The sequence below is a fragment of the Dama dama genome, chromosome 4 (genome assembly GCF_033118175.1).
Source record: "Dama dama isolate Ldn47 chromosome 4, ASM3311817v1, whole genome shotgun sequence".
NCBI classification, from domain to species: Eukaryota; Metazoa; Chordata; class Mammalia; order Artiodactyla; family Cervidae; genus Dama; species Dama dama.
The window spans coordinates 23,781,475-23,808,220 of record NC_083684.1 but is presented as its reverse complement, the minus strand read 5'-3'; the positions used below and the strand labels follow the sequence as shown (position 1 = coordinate 23,808,220).

General features: G+C 45.2%; 1 protein-coding gene across 1 annotated transcript; it reads right to left on the bottom strand.

Annotated features, from left to right (window-relative positions):
* Positions 1-4,990: 4,990 nt before the first annotated feature.
* Positions 4,991-24,336, bottom strand: C4H16orf78 (chromosome 4 C16orf78 homolog). Its single transcript, XM_061134426.1, is given in 6 exon segments — positions 4,991-5,038; positions 5,040-5,055; positions 7,783-8,035; positions 19,357-19,504; positions 20,011-20,142; positions 24,187-24,336. Coding segments are annotated over 6 exon segments (747 nt in total).
* Positions 24,337-26,746: the final 2,410 nt, after the last annotated feature.

The window sequence follows — 26,746 nt, the reverse complement described above, 5'->3', positions numbered from 1 at the left end:
GACTACTAGAAAAACCATAGCTTTGACTATACGGATCTTTGTTGGCAAAGTAATGTTTCTGCTTTTTATTACACTGTCTAGATTTGTCAACTATACTTCAATTTCAAAAGAAAAGAAGGGATGGATTTCCCTGGTGGTCCAGTGGCTAAGACTCCACACTTCCAACGTGGGGAACCTGGGTTTGATCCCTGGTCAGGGAACTAGATCCCACGTGCAACAACTAAGCTCGTATATGCTGCAACTAAGACCTGATACAGAAAGTTGCATTTTAAAAAAGAAAGAAATAAAAAGAAAAAGAAAAGGAGCTTTCCTCTGTGTCCCACTCCCAGCCCATGGTGGGGTCCTCCTCCTCCAGGTCTCTCTAGGCACTCCACATGCTCACTGTACTGCGGCTGATTAACTGGCTGCTCCTCTGTCTTCAGGACTGTATACTCCAGGCTGGCAGGACCTGCCCTTCTTAATGACTGAGTCCCTGACCCACCCATAGGACCTGTTTGGGATTCTGTAAAAATGTGATACAGTCAGAGGCAGATGGAGCAGGTGAGCTAAAGTTCTGCTCTTTCCCGGTGGTATAGCCAAACCTTTGAAGGGTTAGGGAGAATGTGGACCCTGGTGGATTTGAGGAGCTGGGAGATGCAGTGGAGATAGTTACTGGAGTGTTGGAATCACAAATGTGCTGCTATGAATCACCTGACCACTCCATCAGGTGAGAGAGCTCCAGATTAGAAGTCAGAAGGGTGGCACCTCCCCTGGCTCCTTTGTGACACCAGAAAGGCTAGGCTTGCCTCTCTCTGAGCACCTCCCTGCATCTGGGCCTCCTAGTGAGTCATGGAGAAAAAGCTGATGTACAGCTCCAAGCCTGCAGAAACGGACCCAGCAATCTCAGTGGACCACAAGGGGAATAGAGAAAGCTTGCACAATTGGTGCGGGGAGAGAAAATGAGTGAATGAATGGAATCCATAGCCATCTTGGAGTCAATCCTTCCTGAGTTCCAGGAAGGAACTCAGTCTTTGGCATCTTATTAGAAAACGGGGCTAGACCCATCTTCATCAATGAGTTTTAAGAAGGCTATGGAAAGGAAACTGGAGAAATAATCAAATGGAACAGTATGACAGAGAGCTGAAAAAAAATGGCCATTGTCATATCACAGGCTGCTCTTATTGATGCATCTGACATTTAACTTCTCAGGGCCTTTCATCTGTTCATTTGTCCCTCAGCACACATCCTCCAGAATATGAATATTTATCAGACAATGACGACCAGCTTCTCCTATCTTTCCACTGTGGCCCAAAGGAGAGAAAATAGGCTCACACTGCAGCAAGAGAGAGGCAGGTTAGACAGGCAGAAGGACTTCCTGGAGGCAAGAACATTTGATGCAGGAAAAAAGTTGGCAGTGCTTCATGCAGACCACTGAGTCGGCAGGACAAAGTGGATGGCTCTGAAGATGGTTGTGGGCTTTGATTTTGAATGAAACAACACTGATAAAGTGCCTGACACTTGGTGATGCTCAGGAAATACCTTTCTTTCCCATTTTTGAAGAGCTGGTTCTCCCCAAGAACAGGTACTTACTGGAGAGAGACTATTACCTAATCATTTACAACTGGTTTCCTGACATTCTGGCTGTGGGTTCTGTCTAGACATTGCCAGGGCGTGGTGCTCTTGGGCATGTGTTTCTGACCTGCCTGCACGCCTAAGGGTCTCCACCTTCCCTTAGGGGAGCTGAGTGGGTGCATGGCGGTGGGCAGAATTGGAAGCCTCCAACTTTAATTTGACTCCCAAGGGCAATGACTCTCAGTGGAGAGAGCCACTCACTCCTGAGGGGTTGTTTTGGAGCTGTGAAGTGGGGCATGGAGATTTAAAAAGCATATGGTGGAGACTTCCTTGGTGGTCCAGTGGCTAAGGCTCTGCACTCCGCAAGCAGGGGACAGGGGATGTGAGTTCGATCCCTGGTCAGGGAACTAGATCCCATATGCTGCAACAGAGAGTGTGCATACTGCAACTGAAGACAACCATGTACTGCAACTAAAAAAGGAAAAAAGAAAGAATCCTGCACGCTGCCATTGAGACATTCTGCATGGTGCAACTAAGACCCAGCACAACCAAATAAATAAATAAATAAGTACTTTTAAAGTAAATCCATGTTTTAAATAAATAAATAAATAACATGGTGTAGGGGTGTGGTGGGATCCAAGCCCTTTTCCTATATAGAAGCAGAAAGTAAAACCTGGCTAGTGAGGCCCATCTGGAGCGTGGCCACATGTCACCCTCTGGGGTATGCACTAGCCACTGGGGGCTGAGGGACTGTTTAGTTTTTGGACATACCACAAAGGCCATGGGTTTGGAATCAGCATTCTAGACTCAACACCAATTGGCCCAGCTTTCAGGACACCTTCTGAGGGAGCCAGAGCTGGGAAGTCTGAAGCTGCTCCTCGTCCACCCCAGGAACTGCGGGAACACACAGGTTTGCTGAGCTCTTGTGTATCATTGTCTGTACTTTTGCTTTACACACAGACTCTCGTTTTCTCTTCTCGGGATCCTCCCTCGGCAGGTTCTGTCATTAGCCCCAGTTGATAGATGAGGAAACCAAGGCCCAGAAAGGGAAGGTAACTTGCCAGAGTCACACAGCTAGTCAGTGGGGCCATTGGAATTTGAACTTACTCGAAATGCTTGCAGGGATGTCAACTGGCATTTGCTTCATGGTGGGAAGGAAGTGGCTCTGAACCGTCCTGCAGGATTCGCCAGAGGCTCCATCACAGGAGAACGGGAGACGAAGCGAGGACACTCTTCCACCCCAGCCCTGCGGCTTCTTGCCTGTGTGACTCTGAGCCAGCTCCTTGCCCTCGGTGACTTCTTGGAGTAATCCATGTTTACCTGAACAGAGTCCTCCCTCTTCCATTCTCCCAATCCAATCTCCACCCTGCACACCAGAGGACCAGCTTTCCACAGAGTCATGTCCCCCATGGGAGGTGGTGGGGATGGTTGGACAAGACCTGGGGTGTGTGTCCCTAACAGCCCCTTACCAGGTTATTACCCCTGAAATCCCTCTGGAGACTCTTGCTGTTGTTCAGCCACTAAGCTGTGCCTGATTCTTTGCAACTTCATGGACTGCAGCATGCCAGGCTTCCCCGTCCTTCACTATCTCTCAGAGTTTGCTCAAACTCACGTCCATTGAATCGCTGATGCCATCGAACGACCTCATTCTCTGTCACCCCCTTCTCTTCCTGCCTTCAATCTTTCCCAGCATCAGGGTATTTTCCAATGAGTCAGCTCTTCACCAAAGTATTGGAGCTTTAGTGGCCAAAAGTATTGGAGCTTTAGCATCAGTCCTTACAAAGAATATTCAGGATTGATTGCCTTTAGGATTGACTGGTTTGGTCTCTTTGCAGTCCCAGGGACTCTCAAGAGTCTCCTCCAGCATCACAGTTCAAAAGCATCAATTATTTGGCACTCATCCTTCTTTATGGTCCAGCTCTCACATTCATACATGACTACTGATAAAACTATAGCTTTGACTATATGAATGCTTGTCAGCATTCATGCTGACTAGATTTGTCATAGGTTTTCTTCCAAGGAGCAAGCATCTTTTCATTTCATGGCTGCAGTCACTTTCTGTAGTGATTTTGGAGCCCAAGAAAAGAAAATCTGCCATTGTTTCCGTTTTTCCTCCTCTATTTGCCATGAAGTCATAGGACCAGATGCTATGATCTTAGTTTTTTGAATGCTGAGTCTTAAGCCAACTTTTTCACTCTCCTCTTTTACCTTCATCGAGATGCTCTTTAGTTTCTTTTCACTTCCTGCCCTCAGGGTGGTGCCATCTGCATATCTGAGGTTATTGATATTTCTCCTGGCAATCTTGATTCCAGCTTATGATTCATCCAGCCCAGCGTTTCTCATGATGTACTCTGCATATAAGTTAAATGGGCAGGGTGAATATATACAACCTTGATGTACTCCTTTCCCAATTTGAAACAGTCTGTTGTTCCAGTTCTAACTATTGCTTTTTGACCTGCATACAGGTTTCTCAGAAGGCAGGTAAGGTGGTCTGCTATTCCCATATCTTTAAGAATTTTCCACAGTTTGTGTGATCCACACAGTCAAAGGCTTTAGCATAGTCAATGAAAACAGAAGTCGATGTTTTTCTGGAATTCTCTTGCTTTTTCTATGATTCAGTGGATGTTGGCAATTTGATCTCTAGTTCCTCTGCCTTTTCTAAATCCAGCTTGAACGTCTGGAAGTTCTCAGTTCATGTATTGTTAAAGCCTAGCTTGGAGAATTTTGAACATTACTTTGCTAGTATGTAAAATAAGCACAATTGTACAGTAGTTTGAACATTCTTTGGCATTCTCTTTCTTTGAGATTAGAATGAAAACTGACCTTTTCCAGTCTTGTAGCCACTGTTGAGTTTTCCAAATTTGCTTGCATATAGTGCAGCACTTTAACAGCATCATCTTTTAGGATTTGAAATAGCTCAGCTGGAGTTCTATCACCTCCACTAACTTTGTAGTAATGCTTCCTAAGGCCCACTTGAATTCACACTCCAGGATGTCTGGCTCTAGGTGAGTGCTCACACCATCGTTTTATCTGGGTCATTAAGACTTTTTCTGTACAGAGACTGGAGACTTTGGACTCCCATTTCTCACTTCTAAGATTTCTTTTCTAGGGAGTGTTCTTTGGGAGGTGGGGAGAAAACCCATAGTTTCTCCTGCGTTGGTTCTGACTTGGATGACAAGGACAAAATACTACATCAACACAATGATCCAAGCAGTCTAGCCTTGTTTCCTAATTGCTACTGTCTAAAGGGGGTGCCCCAGGTCTAAAGGGCTAGGTGCGGTGTACCAGAGGGTGGCATCTGGTGGTTGAGGATCCAACAGCAGAGGGAGCTCGAGGTGGCTGGGGAGAGGGGCTATTTAGAGGGCCACACTGATGTTTTGGTTGAACACCTTTTTAGCGTCTATCTCTCCTTCGAACATGTGGGGATGGATGTCCACGTTCATTCCCGCATCCTTGCACAGCTTGAGCAAGGTTCGAATGTTGTTCTTGGATAACCTCAGGTATCTGTGCGAGACAAGGCCAAAGAGGTCAGTTGAGGGTGGAGTCATCGCAGCTCTAAACTTTACTGAAAAGAGTTTAGATTTAAGCAGCGTTGGTGTGGGGACCTCTGTAAGGACTGGGTCTCCAGACATTTCTGGAGCTGACAGAGGTCTCATAAAAGACTTGGTGGGAGTTTTTACTGGCATAACTCTTTAAAATTTGTTTTTAATTGTAGAATAATTGCTTTACATTGTTGTGTTGATTTCTGCTGTACAACATGGATCAGCCGTAAATATATACATACCCACTCCCTCTTGAGCCTCCCTTCCACCCAACCACCCCTATCCCACCTATCTGGGTCATCACAGAGCACTGAAATGAGCTCCCTGTGTTCTATAGCAGCTTCCCATTAGCTATCTAGTTTACATATGATCGTGTATATATGTAAATGCTACTCTCTCAAATTGTCCCACCCTCTTCTTCCCCCACTGTGTCCACAAGTTCATTCTCTACATCTGTGTCTCTATTCCTGCCCTTCCAATAGGTTCATAAGTAACATTTTTTCCTAGAAGAGAAAATCAAATATTAACACGTATTATGGAATCTAGATAAATGGCATAACTCTTTTGGAAATCAATTTGGCAACATTTATGCCAAACAAGTTGCCTCTCCACCAAGTTCATTCACCTCTTCACCAAGTCCTCCCAAACAAGTTCATTATTTTTGATTCCAGTAATTCCACTATGGTCCTCAACTTATCCCAAGATGAGAAGTCAATGGAAGAAAATCTATATAAATAAAAGTATTTATTTTGGGGTTATTGACAGTAAGAAAACAGTAAATTCCATCAGTAGAGGAATGGTCAAGCAAACAATGGAATATTCATTTCAAGAAATCTTCTTAATGTTAAAACATCATTTGTGAGAAGGAGGTGCAATACGGCAGTGACGTTATACCAAGAGGGGAGGAAAAACCTGAATGCAAATTCTTAGGTGTTTCCTCTCATCACTGCCGTGTGTGTCTAATCTGAGTGAGGCCAAGGGCTGGAGGAAATACAGGACAGTGGAAATAAAGGCTGAGAAAGTTGTAGAAATATAGGTGGGTACTTTTTAATAATATTCAGACAATTGAAATTAAAACATGGTTTTAAAATATTAGCTAAAGCCCCACCATTCTGACTTTTAACTGAAGACTAGAACTGATTCCATCCCTGCCATGTGGTTTAGAGAGTATCTCTGCCATCATATCCCTTATCCCACCATCAACCTTGACCTTGCTCTTAGCTTTAGGATAAGGAGGGAAGCCACTGACTCAGACTGCTTTCAGGACACCTTCTGGTTGGTTACTTTGCTACACATGATAGGGAAAGAGTTGTATATTGTAGAAACTGGGTTTTCTGTCCATTGGAAATGGTCTCCCTTCTCTTTCCTTTTTTTTTTTTTTGACTGTACCTATGGCCCACAGGATCTTAGTTCCCTGACTAGGGACTGAGCCCAGACCCTCAGCAGTGAAAGCCTGGAATCCTAATCAGTAGGCCACCAAGGAACTTCCCTTCTCTTTCAAGATCTGCCCAGAGCTTCCTTGTTCTCACAGTCAGCTCCCACCAGTCCTACCTTTGGCTCCAGCCACATTCCACCCCATCCCTCCCTGACCAGCCCAGCCCCTGAGGGGAGGATCTCACACACATCTACCTGTGCGTCCTCACTAAGATCACAAAGGACAGTTTCATCCTTCTCTTGGATGTTTTTCTAACGGCTTGTTTTTTGCCATCTCCAAATATTCTCTCCCTCTTCCCTGTCCAAGTTTCTTTTCTCCCCACCATGGAGCCCAGGAAGACTATCTTTGGCCAGAGTCAGTTACAACCACGCTCTCAATCTGAAAGCCATGTCCAAGTCATTCAGCCGTGGAAGTGGCAAGAGCCAGAAACCCCCTCTAGTCAACAAGGCTTGCTGCCCATCTTTCAGCCAGTTAGCCATTCCACCCATCCACCCCCCAACCAGTCAGCCAGCAGAGCAGGACTGTGTGATGGGGCCTGTGGATGCCAGGTGTCTGAAACCTGCAGGTGAGTTCGCTGCTGTGAACTCTACAAAGATGACTACCTGATTCTGTTGTCCTATTTCCTACTCTACTGAATTTTCTGAACCGTGTCAGATAGATCTTTACAGTAAAGAGTAACGTCAGGCTGGGGAGGGATGCTCAGATTGGGGCAGAAGCCCTGCTGTTGGGTGTTGCTGAAAACCAGTGGATCTTGTAACTAGGACAAAGAATAGCCAGAAGGGGGACCCCTTGGTAAGAGCATACATGCCAAATGGTTTCATACTCCGTTTATGGTCACTTTAGAGTCTGAAACCCCAAACAGACAACAGGTTGGCCCTGGGAATGGTGGCTACCGTCCCAGCAATTCAACACCACAGCATAAAGGAACTTAGGGGAGCTTCCTGTTAAAGGCCACAAACAACTCATTCTTTCCTTTGTGAGTAACAGTCACGCTTTCTTTTGTGAAACAAATAGAAATTTGGGGAAGCGTGTGCATGTCGGTGTCCTAAGGCAAGGCATCAAAACACCAGCACCTAAATGTCGTGTTCATTAGTGGACCCACCGGCTTCGGCCCTTTGGGACTCAAAGCAGAGCACAAGCTGCAGCCACCCTCCCTTGCTCTGGGCTCAGCCCAGGTGTCTGAACCACAGACATGCGTGAGCAGAGCCTAGTCTTGCAGGAAGCACCCAGCCCCACCCGCGCAGGGCGGCTTACCGGCAGCTCAGCACCTCTTCCGGCTTCAACATCTTCATCATCTCCATCTTGGGCTCCGTGCCCTTCTCCATGAGGCTTTTCAGTTTTCGCTCATAAGAGGCATCAGGCATCTTGCTCCCCCACTCTCTGAAGAGGGTTGACTTTCGTTGGGCAAAGGCAGTGTCCTGTAATATGGGTTCTATGATGCTTTGTCGACGGTATGGCATTGGGCGCTGAGTGGACTCTTGAGCAACTGCATCCTTGATGTCTAAGTCTGAAATTAGACATGTCACCAGGGAGTTAGATCCTGGTCGGGGTGGTGGTAAGGTGGACAGGAAGGGGATGGGGCCTGGAAGGCTGCATGGGCTTCAAACCTCACCAGATCTAATGTCTTTCCAAAACCTTGGCTGGTTCTCATTCAGCATTTGTTTACTCCCTATTCATCTTATCCTCCTTCCTTTCTCCTTGCCTCTCATTCTTCTCAACTCGCTCCCTTTTTCGCTTTTCATTCATTTCCTTCTCTCGATATTCTCTCCTTCCCTAGAGAAAATTCACCTAAAGTGAACTGTAGCCTAGAGGGGGTTTAGGAGAAGGTATCAGAGGAGAGCAACTTTGAACTGGGATTTTAAAGGACAAACAGTTTATCACATGATAAAAAGGAAGAAAATATTGCAGGCAGGAGGAACAGTGTGCAGACAGGCACACATACCGTAAATGAAATAGTGAGGGTCTGATGCTACCCAAATATGGACTTTGTATTGAGTGAAATACTGGTGGGACTAGAGCTTGGCGACCTTAATTATTTTCTCGTTAAATATACTCTTGTGTATTTTACAGACTTTTGCTTGTATGAGTAGAGTATTTTCTTCCCATTTCTAACTGGTGTGACTGGTATAGAGAAAAGAGTACTGTTAAAATTTTTATTTTTCTAGTACACAAATAACCACACCATATAGTATCATTTGGAGCCTAGAATTTCTTGAGTTTTGCAGAAACACAATCATATCAGGAGAAAAATGAAAACATATTCCCCTTAATATTTGTAAAAATTATGTACTCTTCTTGACATGTTGCATTTGACACTCTCCAAAACAATGTCAATAATGATGAAGGAAGATATGTTTCATTTTGTTTCTGATTCTAATAAAGTGATTTAACATTCCATCATTTAGAATGATGTGTGCCAGAATTTTTAGAATGCTTTGTAATATTCAGCAGTTTTACTCTTAGTCTACATAAGGTTTTTATTAGCAATAATTGATTGGTTGTTTATTGCTTTTCTATCATCTACTGATACGATCATATGGCCTTCCTTTAATTTACTGATAAATTATGTTATTAGATATCTTGATATCCTAACCGTTTGCAAGCTGCTATAATAAATCCTACTTGGTCATGGCTTATTACTCATTTCATACATGGACATATTTGCCATATTTTCATACATTAAGTCTATTTGCTAAAATTTTAAAAATAGCTTTGCATCCATATTATTGTGAGATTGGCCTGCTTTTTGCCTAATATTTTATTTTTAATTGGAGGATAATTACTGTACAACGTTGTGATGGTTTCCACCATACAGCAACATGAAACAGCCAGAGGTGTACATATGCTTTCCCCCACCCAAACTTCCCTCCCACCTCCCTCCTCATCCCACCCCTCTAGATTGTCACGAGCACCAGCTTTGGGTTCCCTGTATCATACAGTATGGTGGCTTGTCAAATTAATGCAGAAATACCTATGTTTTCTTTTTTATTTTTAAATTATGTAAGTACAGTAACACACTTACAGGAGACTTGGAAAATACAGAACAAAGTTACATATGGTTCCACTATATATTACAATTCTTTTTTTAAGTAGATAAATTAAGACGTTTAGTTGAAGTTTCAGTATCAAGCTCTCAAAAATTAATGGAGTGAACAGATAGAAAAGTAGAAGGATATAGTAGACCTGAAAAGCACTATGAACCAATTCAACATAATTAAGATTTATACAATTTTCACACAACAACAGGATACAAATTCTATTCAAGTTCCCATAGACTATGAACCAGGAGACTATAAACTGATACATATCCAGGAACATAAAACAAGGTGCAAAAATTTCATGATCTGAACGACTGATTCTGAATCATACGGAATCTGTTCTCTTGTCACTGTGGAATTATGTTAGACATCAATATCAAAAGATATTAAAAAATAACCCACATATTTTCAAGTGCAATGTGACATTTACCAAGAGAGATCTTTGACTTAGCCATTGGAAGTCTCAATAAAGTTAAAACTGAAAAAAACACAGAGGGTGATTACAGAGAAGAAAGAATTTAAATGAGAAATGAATATCAAAATGATAAATTAATATTAAAAATACTTAAAACTATGTATTTGAAAATGAAATGTGCACTTTTAAATTACAGACCTTTACCTAAAAATCATAACCAGGAAAATTAGGAAATAGAAACGTCTATATTCATGTAGCCTGAAATAGCTGAAGTAACCTTGGGATTATTTGATTTTTAATGTTAGGTAGAACTTGGTGTGAAACCATTTGTCCTGGTGCCTTTTTAGTGGGAAGGTGTCTACCATCTTCCAATTTTTACCTCAGGAATTGCTCTAGTCAACTTTTCCACTCTTTATTATGTCCATTTGATAGTTTATAGTATGAAAAGAAATTATTCATTTATGTTGGGTTTTAGTTCAGTTCAGTTCAGTTTAGCCACTCAGTCGTGTCCAGCTCTCTGCAACCCCATGGACTGCAGCAGGCCAGGCCTCCCTGTCCATCACCAACTCCTGGACTTTACTCAAACTCATGTCCATTGCATCGGTGATGCCATCTAACCAGCTCATCCTCTGTCGACCCCTTCTCCTCCAGCCTTCAATCTTTCCCAGCATCAGGGTCTTTTCAGATGAGTCAGTTCTTTGCATCAGGTGGTCAATGTATTGTAGTTTAAGCGTCAGCATCAGTCCCTCCAATGAATATTCAGGACTGATTTCCTTTAGGATGGCCTGGTTGGATCTCCTTGATGTCCAAGGGACTCTCAAGAGTCTTCTCCAACACTCTATTATAATTCACTTAACGTATTTCATACCTTTGCTTATGCACCCTTTCTCATATAAAATCGTGTATATTTTTGACTCTTCTTTTGACAAGGCTCATGATATAGATACTATTTGTCACTTGTCTTTTTAAAAGGCTAGCTTTGGACTTATCCTTTTAGCTACTTTTAATTTTGAATTTCATTCATCTTCAGTTCAGTTCAGTCGCTCAGTTGTGTCCGACTCTCTGTGACCCCATGAACCACAGCATACCAGGCCCCCCGTCCATCACCAACTCCCGGAGTCCACCCAAACCCATGTCCATTGAGTCAATGATGCCATCCAACCATCTCATCCTCTGTCATCCCCTTCTCCTCCTGCCCTCAATCTTTCCCAGCATCAGGGTCTTTTCCAATGAGTCAGCTCTTCGCATCAGATGGCCAAAGGATTGGAGTTTCAGCTTCAGCATCAGTCCTTCCAATGAACACCCAGGACTGATCTCCTTTAGGATGGACTGGTTGGATCTCCTCGCAGTCCAAGGGACTCTCAAGAGTCTTCTCCAACACCACAGTTCAAAAGCATCAATTCTTTGGCGCTCAGCTTTCTTCACAGCCCAACTCTCACATCCATACATGACCACTGGAAAAACCATAGCCTTGACTAGATGGACCTTGTTGGCAAAGTAATGTCTCTGCTTTTTAATATGCTAAGTTGGTATTAACTTTCCTTTGAAGGAGTAAGCGTCTTTTCATTTCATTGCTGCAATCACCATCTGCAGTGATTTTGAAGCCCAGAAAAATAAAGTCAGCCACTGTTTCCACTGCTTCCCCATCTATCTGCCATGAAGTGATGGGACCGGATGCCATGATCTTAGTTTTCTGAATGTTGAGCTTTAAGCCAACTTTTTCACCCTCCTCTTTCACTTTCATCAAGAGGCTCTTTAGTTCTTCTTCACTTTCTGCCATAAGGGTGGTGTCATCTGCATATCTGAGGTTATGGATATTTCTCCCAGCAATCTTGATTCCAGCTTGTGCTTCCTCCAGCCCAACTTTTCTTATGATGTGCTCTGCATATAAGTTAAATAAGCAGGGTGACAATATACAGCCTTGACGTACTCCTTTTCCTATTTGGAACCAGTCTGTTGTTCCATGTCCAGTTCTAACTGTTGCTTCCTGACCTGCATACAGGTTTCTCAAGAGGCAGGTCAGGTGGTCTGGTATTCCCAGCTCTTTCAGAATTTTCCACAGTTTATTGTGATCCACACAGTCAAAGGCTTTGGCATAGTCAATAAAGCAGAAATAGATGTTTTTCTGGAACTCTCTTGCCTTTTCGATGCTCCAGCAGACGTTGGCAATTTGATCTCTGGTTCCTCTGCCTTTTCTAAAACCAGCTTGAACATCTGGAAGTTCATGGCTCATGTATTGCTGAAGCCTGGCTTGGAGAATTTTAAGCATGACTTTACTAGTGTGTGAGATGAGTGCAATTGTGTGGTAGTTCGAGCATTCTTTGGCATTGCCTTTTTTTTTTTGTTTTTTAGTTGGAGGCTAATTACTTTACAATATTGTAGTGGGTTTTGCCATACGTTGACATGAATCAGCCATGGATTTACATGTGTTCCCCATCCCGATCCCCCCTCCCACCTCCCTCCCCATCCCATCCCTCTGAGTCATCCCAGTGCACCAGCCCTGAGCACTTGTCTCATGCATCCAAGCTGGGCTGGTGATCTGTTCCACCCTTGATAGGATACTTGTTTCAATGCTATTCTCTCAGAACACCCCACCCTCGCCTTCTCCCACAGAGTCCCAAAGTCTGTTCTGTACATCTGTGTCTCTTTTTCTGTTTTGCATATAGGGTTATCGTTACCATCTTTTAAAATTCCATATATATGCGTTAGTATACTGTATTGGTCTTTGTCTTTCTGGCTTACTTCACTCTGTACAATGGGCTCCAGTTTCATCCATCTCATTAGAACTGGTTCAAATGAATTCTTTTTAACGGCTGAGTAATATTCCATGGTGTATATGTACCACAGCTTCCTTATCCGTTCATCTGCTGATGGGCATCTAGGTTGCTTCCATGTCCTGGCAACTATAAACAGCTGCGTTGAACATTGGGGTACACGCGTCTCTTTCAGATCTAGTTTCCTTGGTGTGTATTTGGCATTGCCTTTCTGTGGGATTGGAATGAAAACAGACCTTTTCCAGTCCTGTGGCCACTGCTGAGTTTTCCATATTTACTGGCATATTGAGTGCAGCACTTTAACAGCGTCATCTTTCAGGATTTGAAATAGCTCAACTGGAATTCCATCACCTCCAATAGCTTTGTTTGTAGTGATGCTTCCTGCGGCCCACTTGACTTCACATTTCAGGATGTCTGGCTCTAGGTGAGTGATCACACCATCGTGATTATCTGGGTCGTGAAGATCTTTTTTGTACAGTTCTTCTGTGTATTCTTGCCACATCTTCTTAATATCTTCTGCTTCTGTTAGGTCCATACCATTTCCGTCCTTTATTGAGCCCATCTTTGCATGAAATATTCCCTTGGTATCTCTAATTTTCCTGAAGAGATCTCTAGTCTTTCCCATTCTATTGTTTTCCTCTATTTCTTTGCATTGATCGCTGAGAAAGGTTTTCTTATCTCTCCTTGCTATTCTTTGGAACTCTGCATTCAAATGGGAATATCTTTCCTTTTCTCCTTTGCTTTTCACTTCTTTTCTTTTCACAGCTATTTGTAAGTCCTCGTCAGACAGCCGTTTTGTTTTTTTGCATTTCTTTCTCTTGAGGATGGTCTTGATTCCTGTCTTCTGTACAATGTCACGAACCTCCATCCATAGTTCATCAGGCTCTCTAGTCCCTTAAATCTATTTCTTACTTCCACTGTATAGTCATAAGGGATTTGATTTAGGTCATACCTGAATGGTCTAGTGGTTTTCTCCACTTTCTTCAATTTCAGTCTGAATTTGGCAATAAAAAGTTCATGATCCAAGCCGCAGTCAGCTCCCGGTCTTGTTTTTGCTGATTGTATAGAGCTTCTCCATCTTTGGCTGCAAAGAATATAATCAATCTGATTTCCATGTTGACCATCTGGTGATGTCCATGAGTAGAGTCTTCTCTTGTGTTGTTGGAAGAGGGTGTTCATTCATCTTAGTTGATATTGCATGGATGAATTCTCTTTTTCATATTAATTATTTCTTCTATGTCATTAAATTTAAAAAAGTATTACTTTTTTATTTGTTTTATAAAGCCAAGAGCCATTGCTTTCAGTTTTTGCTGTAAATTTTCTTCTAGGCATAAATTTTGCCTTCACCCCATAGATTTTGGTATGAAACAGTCTTATTTCCATTAGTTTTTATCTTTGAAATCATGGTATTTTGGAAGTGTGTTTCTTAATTTTTGTTGAGATTATCTTTTAATTTTATTTCTAATTATTGACTGTAACTGGCCCTAAAATCTTTACTATTTTGAATGTTAAGTTTTCTTTTGGTGAATATGCTTTGGCCATATAAAAATGTGTGTTCTCTATTCAAATATAAAGTTGTGGTTTGTTAATTGCATTGTTAAATTCTTTTAGGCACTTCCTGAAATTATCTATTTGATCTGTCTTGAAAGAGGTATATTGCAATCTCCTACTGTAACTATTTTTGTCAGACTTACTTTGCATTTCCAAATGTTTATTTAACTACTATTTTTTGGTGTGTGTAGGTTTATGGTTATTATTTACTCTCTCTAGCATTTTAAAATCTCTCTCTTTTACCCTGTTGTTTCTTTTAGCATTAAATCCACCTCATCTGTTTGTGTATCTCTTTGCCTATCCTTTTTAATTCTTTCTAAAAAACATGATTTTAAGTGCCTATCAAGATTTTTATTTTTAAACCAACTATTTCCTAATTTGATGTCTCTGTTCTCTTCTAGAGCATTTTCTTTAGATAAATGAAAAAATGGCTGAGAAACTCCCTAAATATTTCTGACTTTGCAAATATCTTTCATTCACCCTAACAGTAACTTATATATGGACTAAGAATAGGATTGTGAGCCTGTAATAATCAATAGTCTCTAAGTGTCATTTCTAGATTGATGCTAATCTGACGTTTTGTTTGTAAGTAAGTTGTTCTTCTTGTAAACTTGCAAGAATTCATGAATAAAATGCAGAAATTTTACCAGAATACATCTGGGAAAGTCTAGACATTCTATAACATAAATGGAGGGACAACGGCCTAGAGAGAGGCTCTGACTTGCCCAAGGTCTCACAATGAGTCCATGGCTGAACTGGGATCTTTGTGTCCAGTACAGCTCTCTAAGCTGACAGCTGGCCCCTGAGAGAGTGATGGGGTCAGGTGGCATCAGCAGTCTGTTTATGCATGGTGGAAACTGGTACCATGTTCCAGGAGAATCGTGAGTTACACATCTTCATTGACACAAATGGAAATCCCTTGGAGAAAGGGCCATGGACTTTCTTGAGACATCTGATCCTCTTCTGGATCAAAGCAGGCCTCATGCAGGGAAGATGCGTACTAAAATGAGAATTAGACATATGGGCTAACATTTATTGAGTAACTTATGTTTCAGGCAGTTTTCTAAAGGCTTTCTAGGGAGGGGGCGCTACAGTCTCACAACCACATCACACCCATTGATCAAATAAGAAAGCGGAAGATCAGAGAGATTAAGTCATGTGACCAAGATGCCAGGAAAACGTGCACCCCGCTTATCAATGCCTTTTTCTGGGAGCCTGTCCTGGCTACCCTCCCATATTTCTGAGTCCATGGCTGAACAGATACATTAGACTTCTGGTGAGCTATGTTTGGGACTCTAGGGGTTGACTCTATAATCACCCAGAGACACAGGGGGTAACTGCATCCCAACCCTTTGCATTAGGAATACACCCTTGCCTGGCACTGACAGAATGCTCTGAGCATAGGTGGGCAAGAAGAGAAAGCCAAATGAATTCCATTTTCTTAGCCTAGATGCTCAGACTTTGTCAAGATTTACTTTGCAAGTGTGTTCCAATGCTTTCCCAGCATCTTTTAGTGGCCCTTAACCACAGTCGCCTTTTAAGAATTTAGATCCAACTTCATAAACTTTTCCCATGACTTGTGATTGCACTCAATTAGGACTGTGTTTTGGAAAGGCCAATCTGAGATTTCTGTTTTCAGCCAAGGTGTGGTAACAGGAACTAGATATATCTTTCTGTCTCAAGCAATTAAACACTGGGGCCTGATAGGTGAAATGGCATTTTTCAGACGTTGGCAATACAGGGCAGTGATCCTTTAGAAAATGAAACAGAAGGGGTGAGTCCCACGAGAGCCCCAGCTGATGGCTGGAAGATGCTTTAGGTTTGCAGCATGGGTAGAGAAAACCTAGATAGGAGTCTAGCCATTTCCTGAGTTGAGGAGAGAGAAGAGACAATTTAGCTAGAATCTACAGGGCAGAGCAGTATGGAGGGCTGCAGACATCTGCACAGGCTTCTCTAAGTTGCTAATAGGATGTGCAGGAGAGGAAGCTGCACAAATAGAATTGGTGGACAAGCATTAGAACCGCTGGTTCTTGAAAAGGACGCCAATTGTTTGGGTGCTGAGTGGGGCTGAGGGAGGTTAGTAAGAGATGTTCTGGCTAGAGTATTTCTCCTTGTTTGGGACTGATAGGTACACACTGCTGTTTTTAAAATGGAAGACTAACAAGGACCTACGGTACAGCGCAGGGAACTCTGCTCATTGTTATGTGGTAGCCTGGGTGGGAGGGGAGTTTGGGGAAGAATGGATACATGTACTTGTATGGCTGAACCCCTGTATATGTATCCTGTATCTCTGTATGTGAATTTGCTATCCACCTGAAACTATCACAACATTGTTAATATGCTATACTCCAATATACAGTAAAAAGTTTTTAAAAAATGTTTTTGAAAGAATGCTTTTTCTTGATCCACACTTATCCTTCTTAGACTTTTGCCATAGCCCTTAACTGCCTCTACACCCTTCCTAGATGCTGCTTTGTCTTGATCTTGACTCCCAAGCCAGATCCTGCTCAGTCATTTCAGGCCTCCTGACAGCTTTCACAGCAGTGCCCACTCAGTCCTGGTGCCACACGTGGACGCCCAGGTGGTTGCTGGATGCCTGTGAACAACGGCCCATTGTCTGCCTGAGCACCTGCTGACCCCCAGTGGCCACTGGCTGTATTACATTTGGAGAGGGACGCCTGCTCTCCGACAGGGTGGCTTTGTGGGGGACAGGGCTGGGCAGACAGACGCAGGAGGCACTGCAGAGGACCCAAGGGCTGGTAAGTCAGCCTGCCCTGCTGGCATCCTTGTGCAGTGAGATGGAAAAAATTAATGGACTTGTGTGAGAGTTCCTCTTAGGGAAGGAACTGCCTTTGTTTAGGAAAATATCTTTTTTTCCAGACTACATTGAAAAAAATGCTTTTTTTTTTTTACAGACCACATTGAGTGTGGAATGAGACAGTGGAACCAAGTGATCCCTTGAGGTAAGAAGGCAGTGGGAATGTGTGGGGCAGAGAAGGCAGAGGATAGGGGAGAAGGGAGAGGAAAGCGAGAAGAAGAGGGAGAGCTGGGCAGAACCAGGACTAGAGTGAGACAGACAAGGTACTCAGGGGGCGAAAATAAAGGAGGTGTTTGTTCTCAGGCTCATGAAAGGGCAAGGTGGGCGCCTGAGAGAGACCACCTTCTTAAATTTTGTGTCCTGTGTGCCTAGCTTGTCTGACCCTAGTCATAGTCTTGGAGTTGAGCAAAACATCTGGAAACCACCCCCGCAGGAAATAGAGCCATCAGGGAAATCTCCTGATGGCAGGGGACAAAGGACTTTGAAGAACGAGAGGGCATCATGATAGACTTCTAATATGTTTGCCGTGTAAGTCTGTGATGTAATTATTTACCTCTGTTGCCCCAAACCTTCAGTAAAGTTTGCTGACAAGCAATGGCTTCATGTGAGAAGTCTGGGGAGAAGGGATGTGTTCCCTGTCTGGGTTGGCAGAGAGCAGGGAGAAGGAAATAGTCCTGGAAGTGAGATCCACAGATGCTCAGCCTCCCGGCAGGACTAGAACACAGAGAACAACGGGAAACCTGGGGAAGGGGTGGGGCTTCCCGTAGGGCATAAGTTGAACTCCTTCCATTTTTTTAAAAATAAACTTTTTATTTTGGAATACTTTTAGATTTATAGAAGAGAAGAGTTGCAAAGACAACTCTTACAGACAGCTCCTTATACATCCTTCCCTTAACATTAACATCTTACATAAGCCAGGAATGAGATATTAACATGGGCATGTTATAGAGTTTTTTTCTGGATTTCACCAATTCTTTCACTGAATAACTTAGTCTAGGATTCGGTCCTGGATCTCGTGTTGCATTTAGAGTCAATCATATTTAATTCTAACTGGCAAGTAACCACAATTTGGTTACAATGGCTTTGGTGCATTAAATGAAAAAGAAATAAGGATTTTTTTTTTTGTTGTTGGGCAGAGTTGGGGGCAACATAGGAGAACTGGCAACCCCTATTCCAAGCCTCTTGCTCCTCTTCCTTTGAGCTAATTGGAAATCCATCCAGAATTTTTTTTTTTTTTTTTTTTTTTTACCATACACCTCCATCTCAAAAGGCCAGGTACAATAAATGCATCTGTTATTCCAACACAGCCCACTTGAGAATGTTAGCAAAATGTTTACAGAGAAGTACCATATGCTTCCCAGGTGGCTCAGTGGTAAAGAATTTGCCTGCAATGAAGGAGGTGCAGGAGATGTGGGTTTGATCCCTGGGTTGGGAAGATTCCTTGGAGTAGGAAATAGCAACCCACCCCAGTATTCTTGCCTGGAGAATCCCACGGACAAAGGTGCATGGAGGGCTATAGTGCATGGGGTCACAAAGAGTCAGACCCGACTGAGCAACCGAGCCCTTTGCACGCAGCCCTTTGCTCACATCTATTGAGTACCTACTCTGCATCTGGTGGAGTGTGGTCTGTGCCTCGACTTGCTAAAATACCACACTATACTGTGAGGCTGGTTGTGTAATTGTTGCATTTTGCGGATGTGAAAACTAGACCCCACGGATGGAGTGACTTGCTTGGGATTATACAACCCTGAGTTTGTTATCCGTCGGTGGGGCTGGGACTCAAACACAGTCAGTCTTAGCAATAAGTATCTGGCATAGCCCAAGCCCACTTCTTCTTGGGTACTAGCATCACCTGGTAGGTTTCAGGCCAGCAGCTGTGGTACCTTCTGCAGTGCCTTGACACTGTCACAGTATCTAAACTAGTTAGATCATTTGGACATGAGGGTGATGTCACCACAATGACTTCAGGAACACAGGGGGACACGATACCAGCTTCCTGAGAAGAAACTCCCCCTCCCCCGGGTGCCAGCTGAGGCTTGACGCCCACTTGTCTCCTGTCCAGGTCACACCCCTTGATGCTGTGATCCCTAGTCATGGGAGTTCCTGCATCCACAGAAGTGAGGTTGACATAGATGGTGCTGCCTTAAGGATGGTGCCATCTCTTGGCCCCTCTGATAGGAGGGCAACGGTGAGGACAATTCTGGCATCCCCCCACTGAGGTACTTCCCTTACCAGATATCCTGGGTGTGTCCCTGGAGTTGATGCTCGGGGTCAGGCTGCTGAGGCGTTTTCCTTTTGCTTCCACTCTGTAGAGCCTTCGGTACAGGGCAGAGGTTTCGTCCTCCTTCTTGGAGTTTTGCCCTGAGGCCTGGGAGGAGATCTGGAGAGATGTTAAAGGCTAGAGAATGGGTTCTGGCTCAGCTTCCTTCATCCCCCAGTGAGCGAGTTCAAGGGTTGGCTGAAGGGCAGATGAGGGGGACCCCAGGAGAGGCTGACTCTAGGTACTGGGTCCCTGGGACAGGAACGCACACTGGTGTCTGCTCACCAACTTCTCTCTTCTGTCCCCAGAGCTCATGAGGGACCCTGGAGACCACAGACATCGCTGGTTGTCCCCCCTTTCCAATGGCACTCCTGAGTGGTTTAGGGGAGGGAGGTGGTACCCAGGAAGAACGAGTCCTACCACAGGTCTTCCCACTGGGATTGCGGAGTGTGTTGGGTGGGAGCTGGCTGGCTGGAGGGGGTGGGTGATCTATGTGGGTGCTAGTGTGTGGCGGGGATGAAGTTTAGAGCTCCACATTTAAAAGAAAAAGTAGCCAATTCCGTGCAAGAGCAGAGTGGGCGCCCCCTCCTTCGTGTGGAGGGGCTGGGGTAGGCGGGGTGAATCACCTGCTCAGAGAACGCCACCTGTTGGTTCCCTTGGCTCCTGCGGCGGGCTCCCTGACATTTTAGGGCAGTTTTGGTTTTCTTTTCTTCCTTCGCAGGTTCTGCCACGCCTATCCCTGCCGTGGGCTTGTTCTTCTGAAACAACAGGGAGAAAAGCCCAGTTGCCGCCTCAGTGGGCCCAGGCCAGCCCTGCACCCCACAGCGGGGAAGGACCACCCAGCCTTAGCACCTACTCTTGTCCTACCGTCCCCCCTTGTGGCCCCTCTGCCTCCAGACACAGCTGGTGTCCTCATCGCACTACCCGAAATACGACCTTCCAATGCCAGGCGTGGCGGTCCCTCTCCACTTCAGAGTCCATCACTAGCTCCCTATCACCCTCCACCCTCCACTCTCCAGCTTGGGAGGAATTCCTTCCAGCCCTCACATGGCCTTGCTAGCTGCCACTTCCCTACATGACCTCCAGTCTTCGAGGCCAGCCAGCGTGCTCCCTCCCCTCTTCACCCAACCCCCATCCCATCTTGTCCTCCCGGAGCTGTCATCACAACTGCTCCTGCCTTTCTCTTTCCCCGGATGCTCCTGTCTGCCTGGTGAGAATGGAAGGCCAGGTGAGTGCAGCAAGTCCATTCCAGGCATGTATGCTTGGCTCACAGCTGCCAGGAGGACCCGGTAAAAGAGTAAGTTTCATTAGTAAGTTTCATCGGGGCCCAGGAGGGGAGGGGCCCACAGAGGTGCATCCAGGCCCATCCTTAATGGGTAGACTTGGGGTGCTGGAGTATAGCAGGGAAACTGAACCGACTGGATCTCCTCTTGGGGTTTGCTGCGGGGTCTGAGGGTTGTGCAGAGATGACTGAGACTGGTCTCCAGGGCTGACGGCCCGGCTCGCAATCCTGCTCTCTGGCTGAGTGGCCGAGTGACCTTGAGCAAGGGACGGCTCTGTGTGAAGTTTAGTTCCCTTATCTGAGGATGGGGATGGTAGCAGAAGCTACTTCACAGGGTTACGGTGGGAAATAATGAATTACTGTGGGGAAGTGCTGAGCGCGCCCTGATTATTAGCAGCGCTCTGTGAATGGAAGGGGGGTTTTGATAAGCCAGTCTGGGTGTGTGGAAGGAAGCTGTCCAAAGACCATCTAAGGAGTGGGTACTAGTTACCTTCAGGGTTCTGTGGGGCTTAGTAGGAGAAGGGGTGCAAGCTGGGTCCAGGGCTGATACTCCTAGTTGATTAGAGAGAAACTAAGGCCAGTTACTCCGAGAGTGGTCCACCTCCCTCCTTTCCCCTCTCAACCTTCAACCTCTCTTCAACAGCTGCCTGAGTAGCTACAGCCCCCTCTTTTGAAGGAAGCTGAGTGGAACTGATTTGGTACCACAGATCCATCAGGAAACAGCCACAGAAACTGACTTGGTGGCCCCTGTGCCCGAGACCTTAAATCTCAGGGGTCTTCTTTTATGACAAATGTTCACAAGGGGCACAGCCCTCTGGGTAGACTATAACCCAGAGGTTACAGTGCTGAAGTGGGGAAAAGCCTGGACTGGCAGGAGAAGGGAGACAAGGGCACAGACAGCGCCCCCGCCCCCCTCCCCCCCCACAACTGTCTTCACTAAAGGGTCCCCTGCCACCTGCCATCCGAGACCTGCCATCCAAGACCTGCCACGGAAGCATCACCCTCTCTCTCAGGAGCTTCTTTCAAAATCCAAATGCTCTGGAAAGGGTAATGATGCTTGAAGATTTAATTGTATCTTGAAAGTAAATTTGTTCCCTTTCTGGGTCCAAAATTATTTACAAGAAAAGCCACATAGAAGCTACAGCTGTGAAAACATTATTAGAATATAAGCTTAGCAGGAAGAGACAGGATCAAGTATATTCATCAAAGGAGTGAGTCAGATTCCTGTAACTGAGTTCTGAGAAGCCCAGCAGTCAAGCCCTAACACCTCCCCCCAGAAATGAGGGGTAATTGGTAGGGTAGGTAAATCACTAACTCCTTAGAGTAAAATATGTTTGCCAGATGTGTTTACGTGTATCTGATGAAACTAGCACTCCAGATCACTTTGATTGTGTGTTAGCTGCTCAGTTGTGTTTGAGTCTCTGCAATCCCATGGACTGCAGCCTGCCAGGCTCCTCCATCCATGGGATTCCCCAGGCAAAAATATTGGAGTGGGTTGCCATTCCCTTCTCCAGGGGATCTTCCCAATCCAGGGATCGAACCTGGGTCTCCTACATCACGGGCAGATTCTTTACTATCTGAGCCACCCTCAGTTAATGACTCTAATGATAAATAAACATACAACCAGAACAGAAGCTCCCCTGAAAGGCAGGGGCCGGTGAACTGGGAGAAGCAGGCAAAGACAGGTGGTGACAAAGGTGTGTGGGGGAGTGGGCCTGATAGCCCATGAGCTGGGGAACTGGGTATGTCTGAGTCTGTGCCCTGGCTTAGACCCTCACTAGCTCTGTGAGCTCAAGCAAATTATTCCTCTTCATTTCAGCTTCCTTATCCTTTAGCTGGTGGGTAAGATCAATGTCTGCCTTGAAGCCTTGCTGGGAGCAGTTGACCAGACAACTCACTGCAATGCCAAGCGCAGGGCCTGGCACACAGCAAATGCTCAGTAAAAGATATCACTGTTGTTAGTAACACTGTTTTCATCCATTTTTTCTCTGGGGGCCGGGGAGTCAAGATCAGGTGGCTTCCTCTGCTGAAGAGACCACTTTCCAAGGGTATGGCTTGATTTTCTGTAGATAAGGGGACCAAAGGGGAACTCTTGAGAGAAACTGGGGCAAAACTGGTCGTTCCTGGAGAAAGAGAGAAAAGTGGTGTTGCAGACTGTTTCGTGTGCCCCCCTCCCCCTAAATTCACACGTTGAAATCCTAATTCCTAATGTGATAATGTTGGGGAGGTGGGGCCTTCGGGAGGTGGTGAGGTCAGGAGGGTGGAGCCCTCATAAATGGGATTAGGACCTTAGAAAAGAGGCCCCAGAGAGCACTCCTGTCTCTTCCTCTTTACGGGAACATAGCAAGAAGCAGCCGTCTATGAACCACAAAGCAGGTCTTCATCAGGTATCAAACCTGCTGGCACCTAGATCTGGGACTTCCCAACCTCTCAGTTGGGAAGAAAGAAATTTCTGTTTTTTCTAAGCCACCTGGTGTATGGCATGTGATTGCAGCAGCCCAAATGGACTAAGACAGGCAGTTAAACTAAGTTCTCATGAAGGATAGAAAGGAAGAGGTTCCCAGGTGGCGCTAGTGGTAAGGAACCTGCCTGCCAATGCAGGAGATGGAAGAGACACAGGTTTGATCCTTGGCTAAGGAAAATACCCTGGAGGAGGGAATGGCAACCCACTCCAGCATTCTTGCCTAGAGAATCCCATGGACAGAGGAGCCTGGCGGGCTACGGTCAGTGGGGTCCCAAAGAGTTGGACTTAACTGAGCGTCTGAGGTTTTTTGTGTTATCAGGAGTCGCAGTGGGGACAGTGGAAATGGAAGATGCCCTCTGACCCTGGGGCTATCACAAGGCTGGAAGTGCCTGGGGACAATGGGAAGGACACATAAGCAAGACCCTAGAAGCAATTATCCCTCAGCCCTTCTGAAATGCTGACAGAGACAGCTTTAATGTCTCTCATTAAGTGAAACCTCAGTGAAACTAGACAGGATTCTTCCTGACAGTAGACCCTTGACCTCCCCTTTCCTAGAACAATTTCTTTAGAAAATTTACACTTGTAAATTCCTTTTCTGCCCCTTTGCAATATAAATCTTCTCCCAGTCTCTTGCCCAGGTTTACGATCCAGGAATGTTTTTCTCCAGATGCTGGGTCAGGAAGAGCCCCTGAAGGAGGGCAAGGCAACCCACTCAGGTATTCTTGCCTGGAAAATTCCATGGATAGAGGAGCCTGGTGGGTTACAGTCTAGGCTCGCAGAGTCAGACACACAAGCAGGCAGAGAGCCAACCTTTGAAATGCGAACATAGCATCCCCACCTCCCAGTCTCTGTGGCAGGCTAGGAGATTAACTACACGGGGGATCCAGATCGTTAGCAAACAAGGACAGCCTGATCCCGTGGACAACCTCCCCCACGCCCTCCAGCACCCTCCTACGGGCTCACCCCCATGCTGCAAACCCGCCCCTCGCCCCATTCCATCAGGCTCAGTCGCCCTGAATGAAGCCCTCCTTGCAGGTTTTCTGAGACAGTACGCACCTGGAGAGCTTGCTTCTTCTTTCCCTGCCTCCGCTCCATCCACTCCAGCACCCGCGTGAGGTCTGACATCCGCCTCTCCTCCGCCGTCCTCCACACGAGCTTCCTCTCCGTGGGCAGGGAGTGCCTCCAGTCCTCTGACTTCTCTGCCATCCTGGAGCCCTGGTCCTGCCGTGGGCGGGAAGGTGGCACACGCCCGCTTTGTTGGGCCCTCTGCCTCTGGTTGTGGGTCCTGGATGACTCAGACGGTGTGGTGTTCTCCTCTAGACATGAGCATACATGTGAACATAAAGGGCAGTGTTGGGGCAGAGCTGGGGATACTGGCCTCCAAGGGTAGGAGGTCCAGAGGCTGATTGTGAGGTCATTGCCAGGCTGTTGGTGGGGGTCACGGTGGAGCAGGCTGTTGGTTTCCCCACGTGGATCCTGTCCCTCTGTTGTAGCCACGGGTTCCGGGAAACAAACTCACTCAGAAGGACAATGCAGATAGTGGAGTGCAGTTTACTACACCGGCGGGTCCAAGGCAGAGTCTCCTCTTAGCCAAGGACCTGGGCCAGTTTTTGTGAAAACCTTATATACTCTAAGTGTATAAGGTTCCCTGAAACTAGTGTGAACAAAGGAAAAAGAAAGATACAATCAAAGTTCACCAATGATCATATGCCTTCAGCCTAGGTAGTTAACAGTGGACAATTATCAATAGGCCTGTGGTCATACCCCAGTAAGCATAATAGAATATATGTTCTATTCGGTTACACAGATAATTAGGGTATTCTGTTAGGCGATAGAGAGCCCTGGGGCTCTTGCTTCTGGGGGCCTCATTTTCCAGTTGGTATGTCATTTCCATAGATACTGGACATAGAGCTCAAAGTCCACAGTCTGGCCCAAGATGGAGTCCTGCTTTCAAGATAGAGCCTGTTCTGTCCCCCCTTCACCTCTTTAGGCACTGTCCATCTCCTGGATTCCGCCACAGCCTCCAGTGTGGGCTCTCCACCTCCATTTCCATGGCGATCTTCTTAAAACAATGGTCAACTCACCTATCTCCTCGAAAACCTTCAGTGGCTCCCTGCAGCTTATATAAGAATCTAAACCTTTAGTTTAGTTTGGTAGGCTTTCTACAATGTGCTCTAATTAGAATGAAGATTTGTATAGGCTTAATTACCTTTATATTCATTGAATAGATATCAGATGCCTACTATATGCCAGCATGGTGCTGGGGATATAATGCAAGATAAAAACATCATCAGGACTCCTAAAACATATGGGCTAGTGGGGAAAACAGCAGTTCAATAATTACTCTGTGAATCCATAAGGACAAATGAAGAGGAGTACTCTGAAGGAAAGAAATATAATTCTAAGAACTAGACAAAAGAACTAGACTTGGATGGGATAGTGGGTGGATCACACTTGGGGAATGGCTGAAGTTAAAGGGTAAACTGGTCTTAATGAGCCTCTGGCCCAGGAGGTCGAGCATGTGCAAAGGCCCCGTGGCAGGATAGAAGCAGGGAACACTTGCGCAATAGCAGAAGGCCAAGGTAGCTAGTGTTGTAGCCATGCGTTCTGGGAAACAAACTCACTCAGAAGGACAATGCCAATAGTGGAGTGCAGTTTATTACACCAGCAGGCCCAAGGCAGAGTCTCCTCTTAGCCAAGGACCCCGACTGACTTTTGTGAAAACCTTATATACCTTAAGTGTACTACTCAAGCCCACATCCCCAAATTCCTTAAACCTAGCCTGGAAAGTGTTAAAGGGAGATACACTTGGGTTACAGCCATGATTCATAATCAGAAGGGTCAGCTGGTTATACATTGTAGCCTACACCAGTGGGAGCCATAAAGATTACAAAGGTGATTGACGCCATAGGGGATTATCACATTCTTTCTGGTGAAGGGAAATCTTGGTGGAATCTGGTGTTTATCAGTCTGGGAGGCCAGTTCAGCCGTAGGTATGCTCTCCCCATGGCTGCTAGGCACATAGTCCAAAGCTCACTGGAAGCGCAAGATGGAGTTTCCTTCTTTTTCAAGAGGGAGTCAGCTCGGCCTGCTCCTTTCCTCCCTCAGTAGATTACCAGGTAGTGAGAAATGGTGCTGGGGAGGTGGGCAGAGAGACCAGGCAGCACCTTGGGGGTCACTGTTTTGCTGAGTCTGGAAGGGAAAGGGAAGCAAAGGGAAAAGACAAGGGGTTCAAAGATGGGGGAGGGAGCGACATGGCCAAGCTTCCTTTCTTGTTTTAGTAAATTTTATTGGTTTAAACTACATGCAGAAATGTGCCAGAATCATAAATAACTAGTGCTCCGGAATTTTCCCACTATGGCCCCTGCTAGTCACTACCTCCCTCCAAGGGTAAACACTACCCTGACTTTTAATTTCATAGATTTGTTCTGTCTGTTGGAATTTTATATAAATAAAATCATATACATGTAATCTTTTGTATCTAGATTCATTTGCTTTAATATATTTGTAGAATTTTAGCAACAAAATCTTTAGTCTTTGTGTATGTGGAAATGTCTATATTTTTCTCTTCATTTCTGAAAAAAAGATTTGCTGGATGATAGAATTCTTGGCTAAC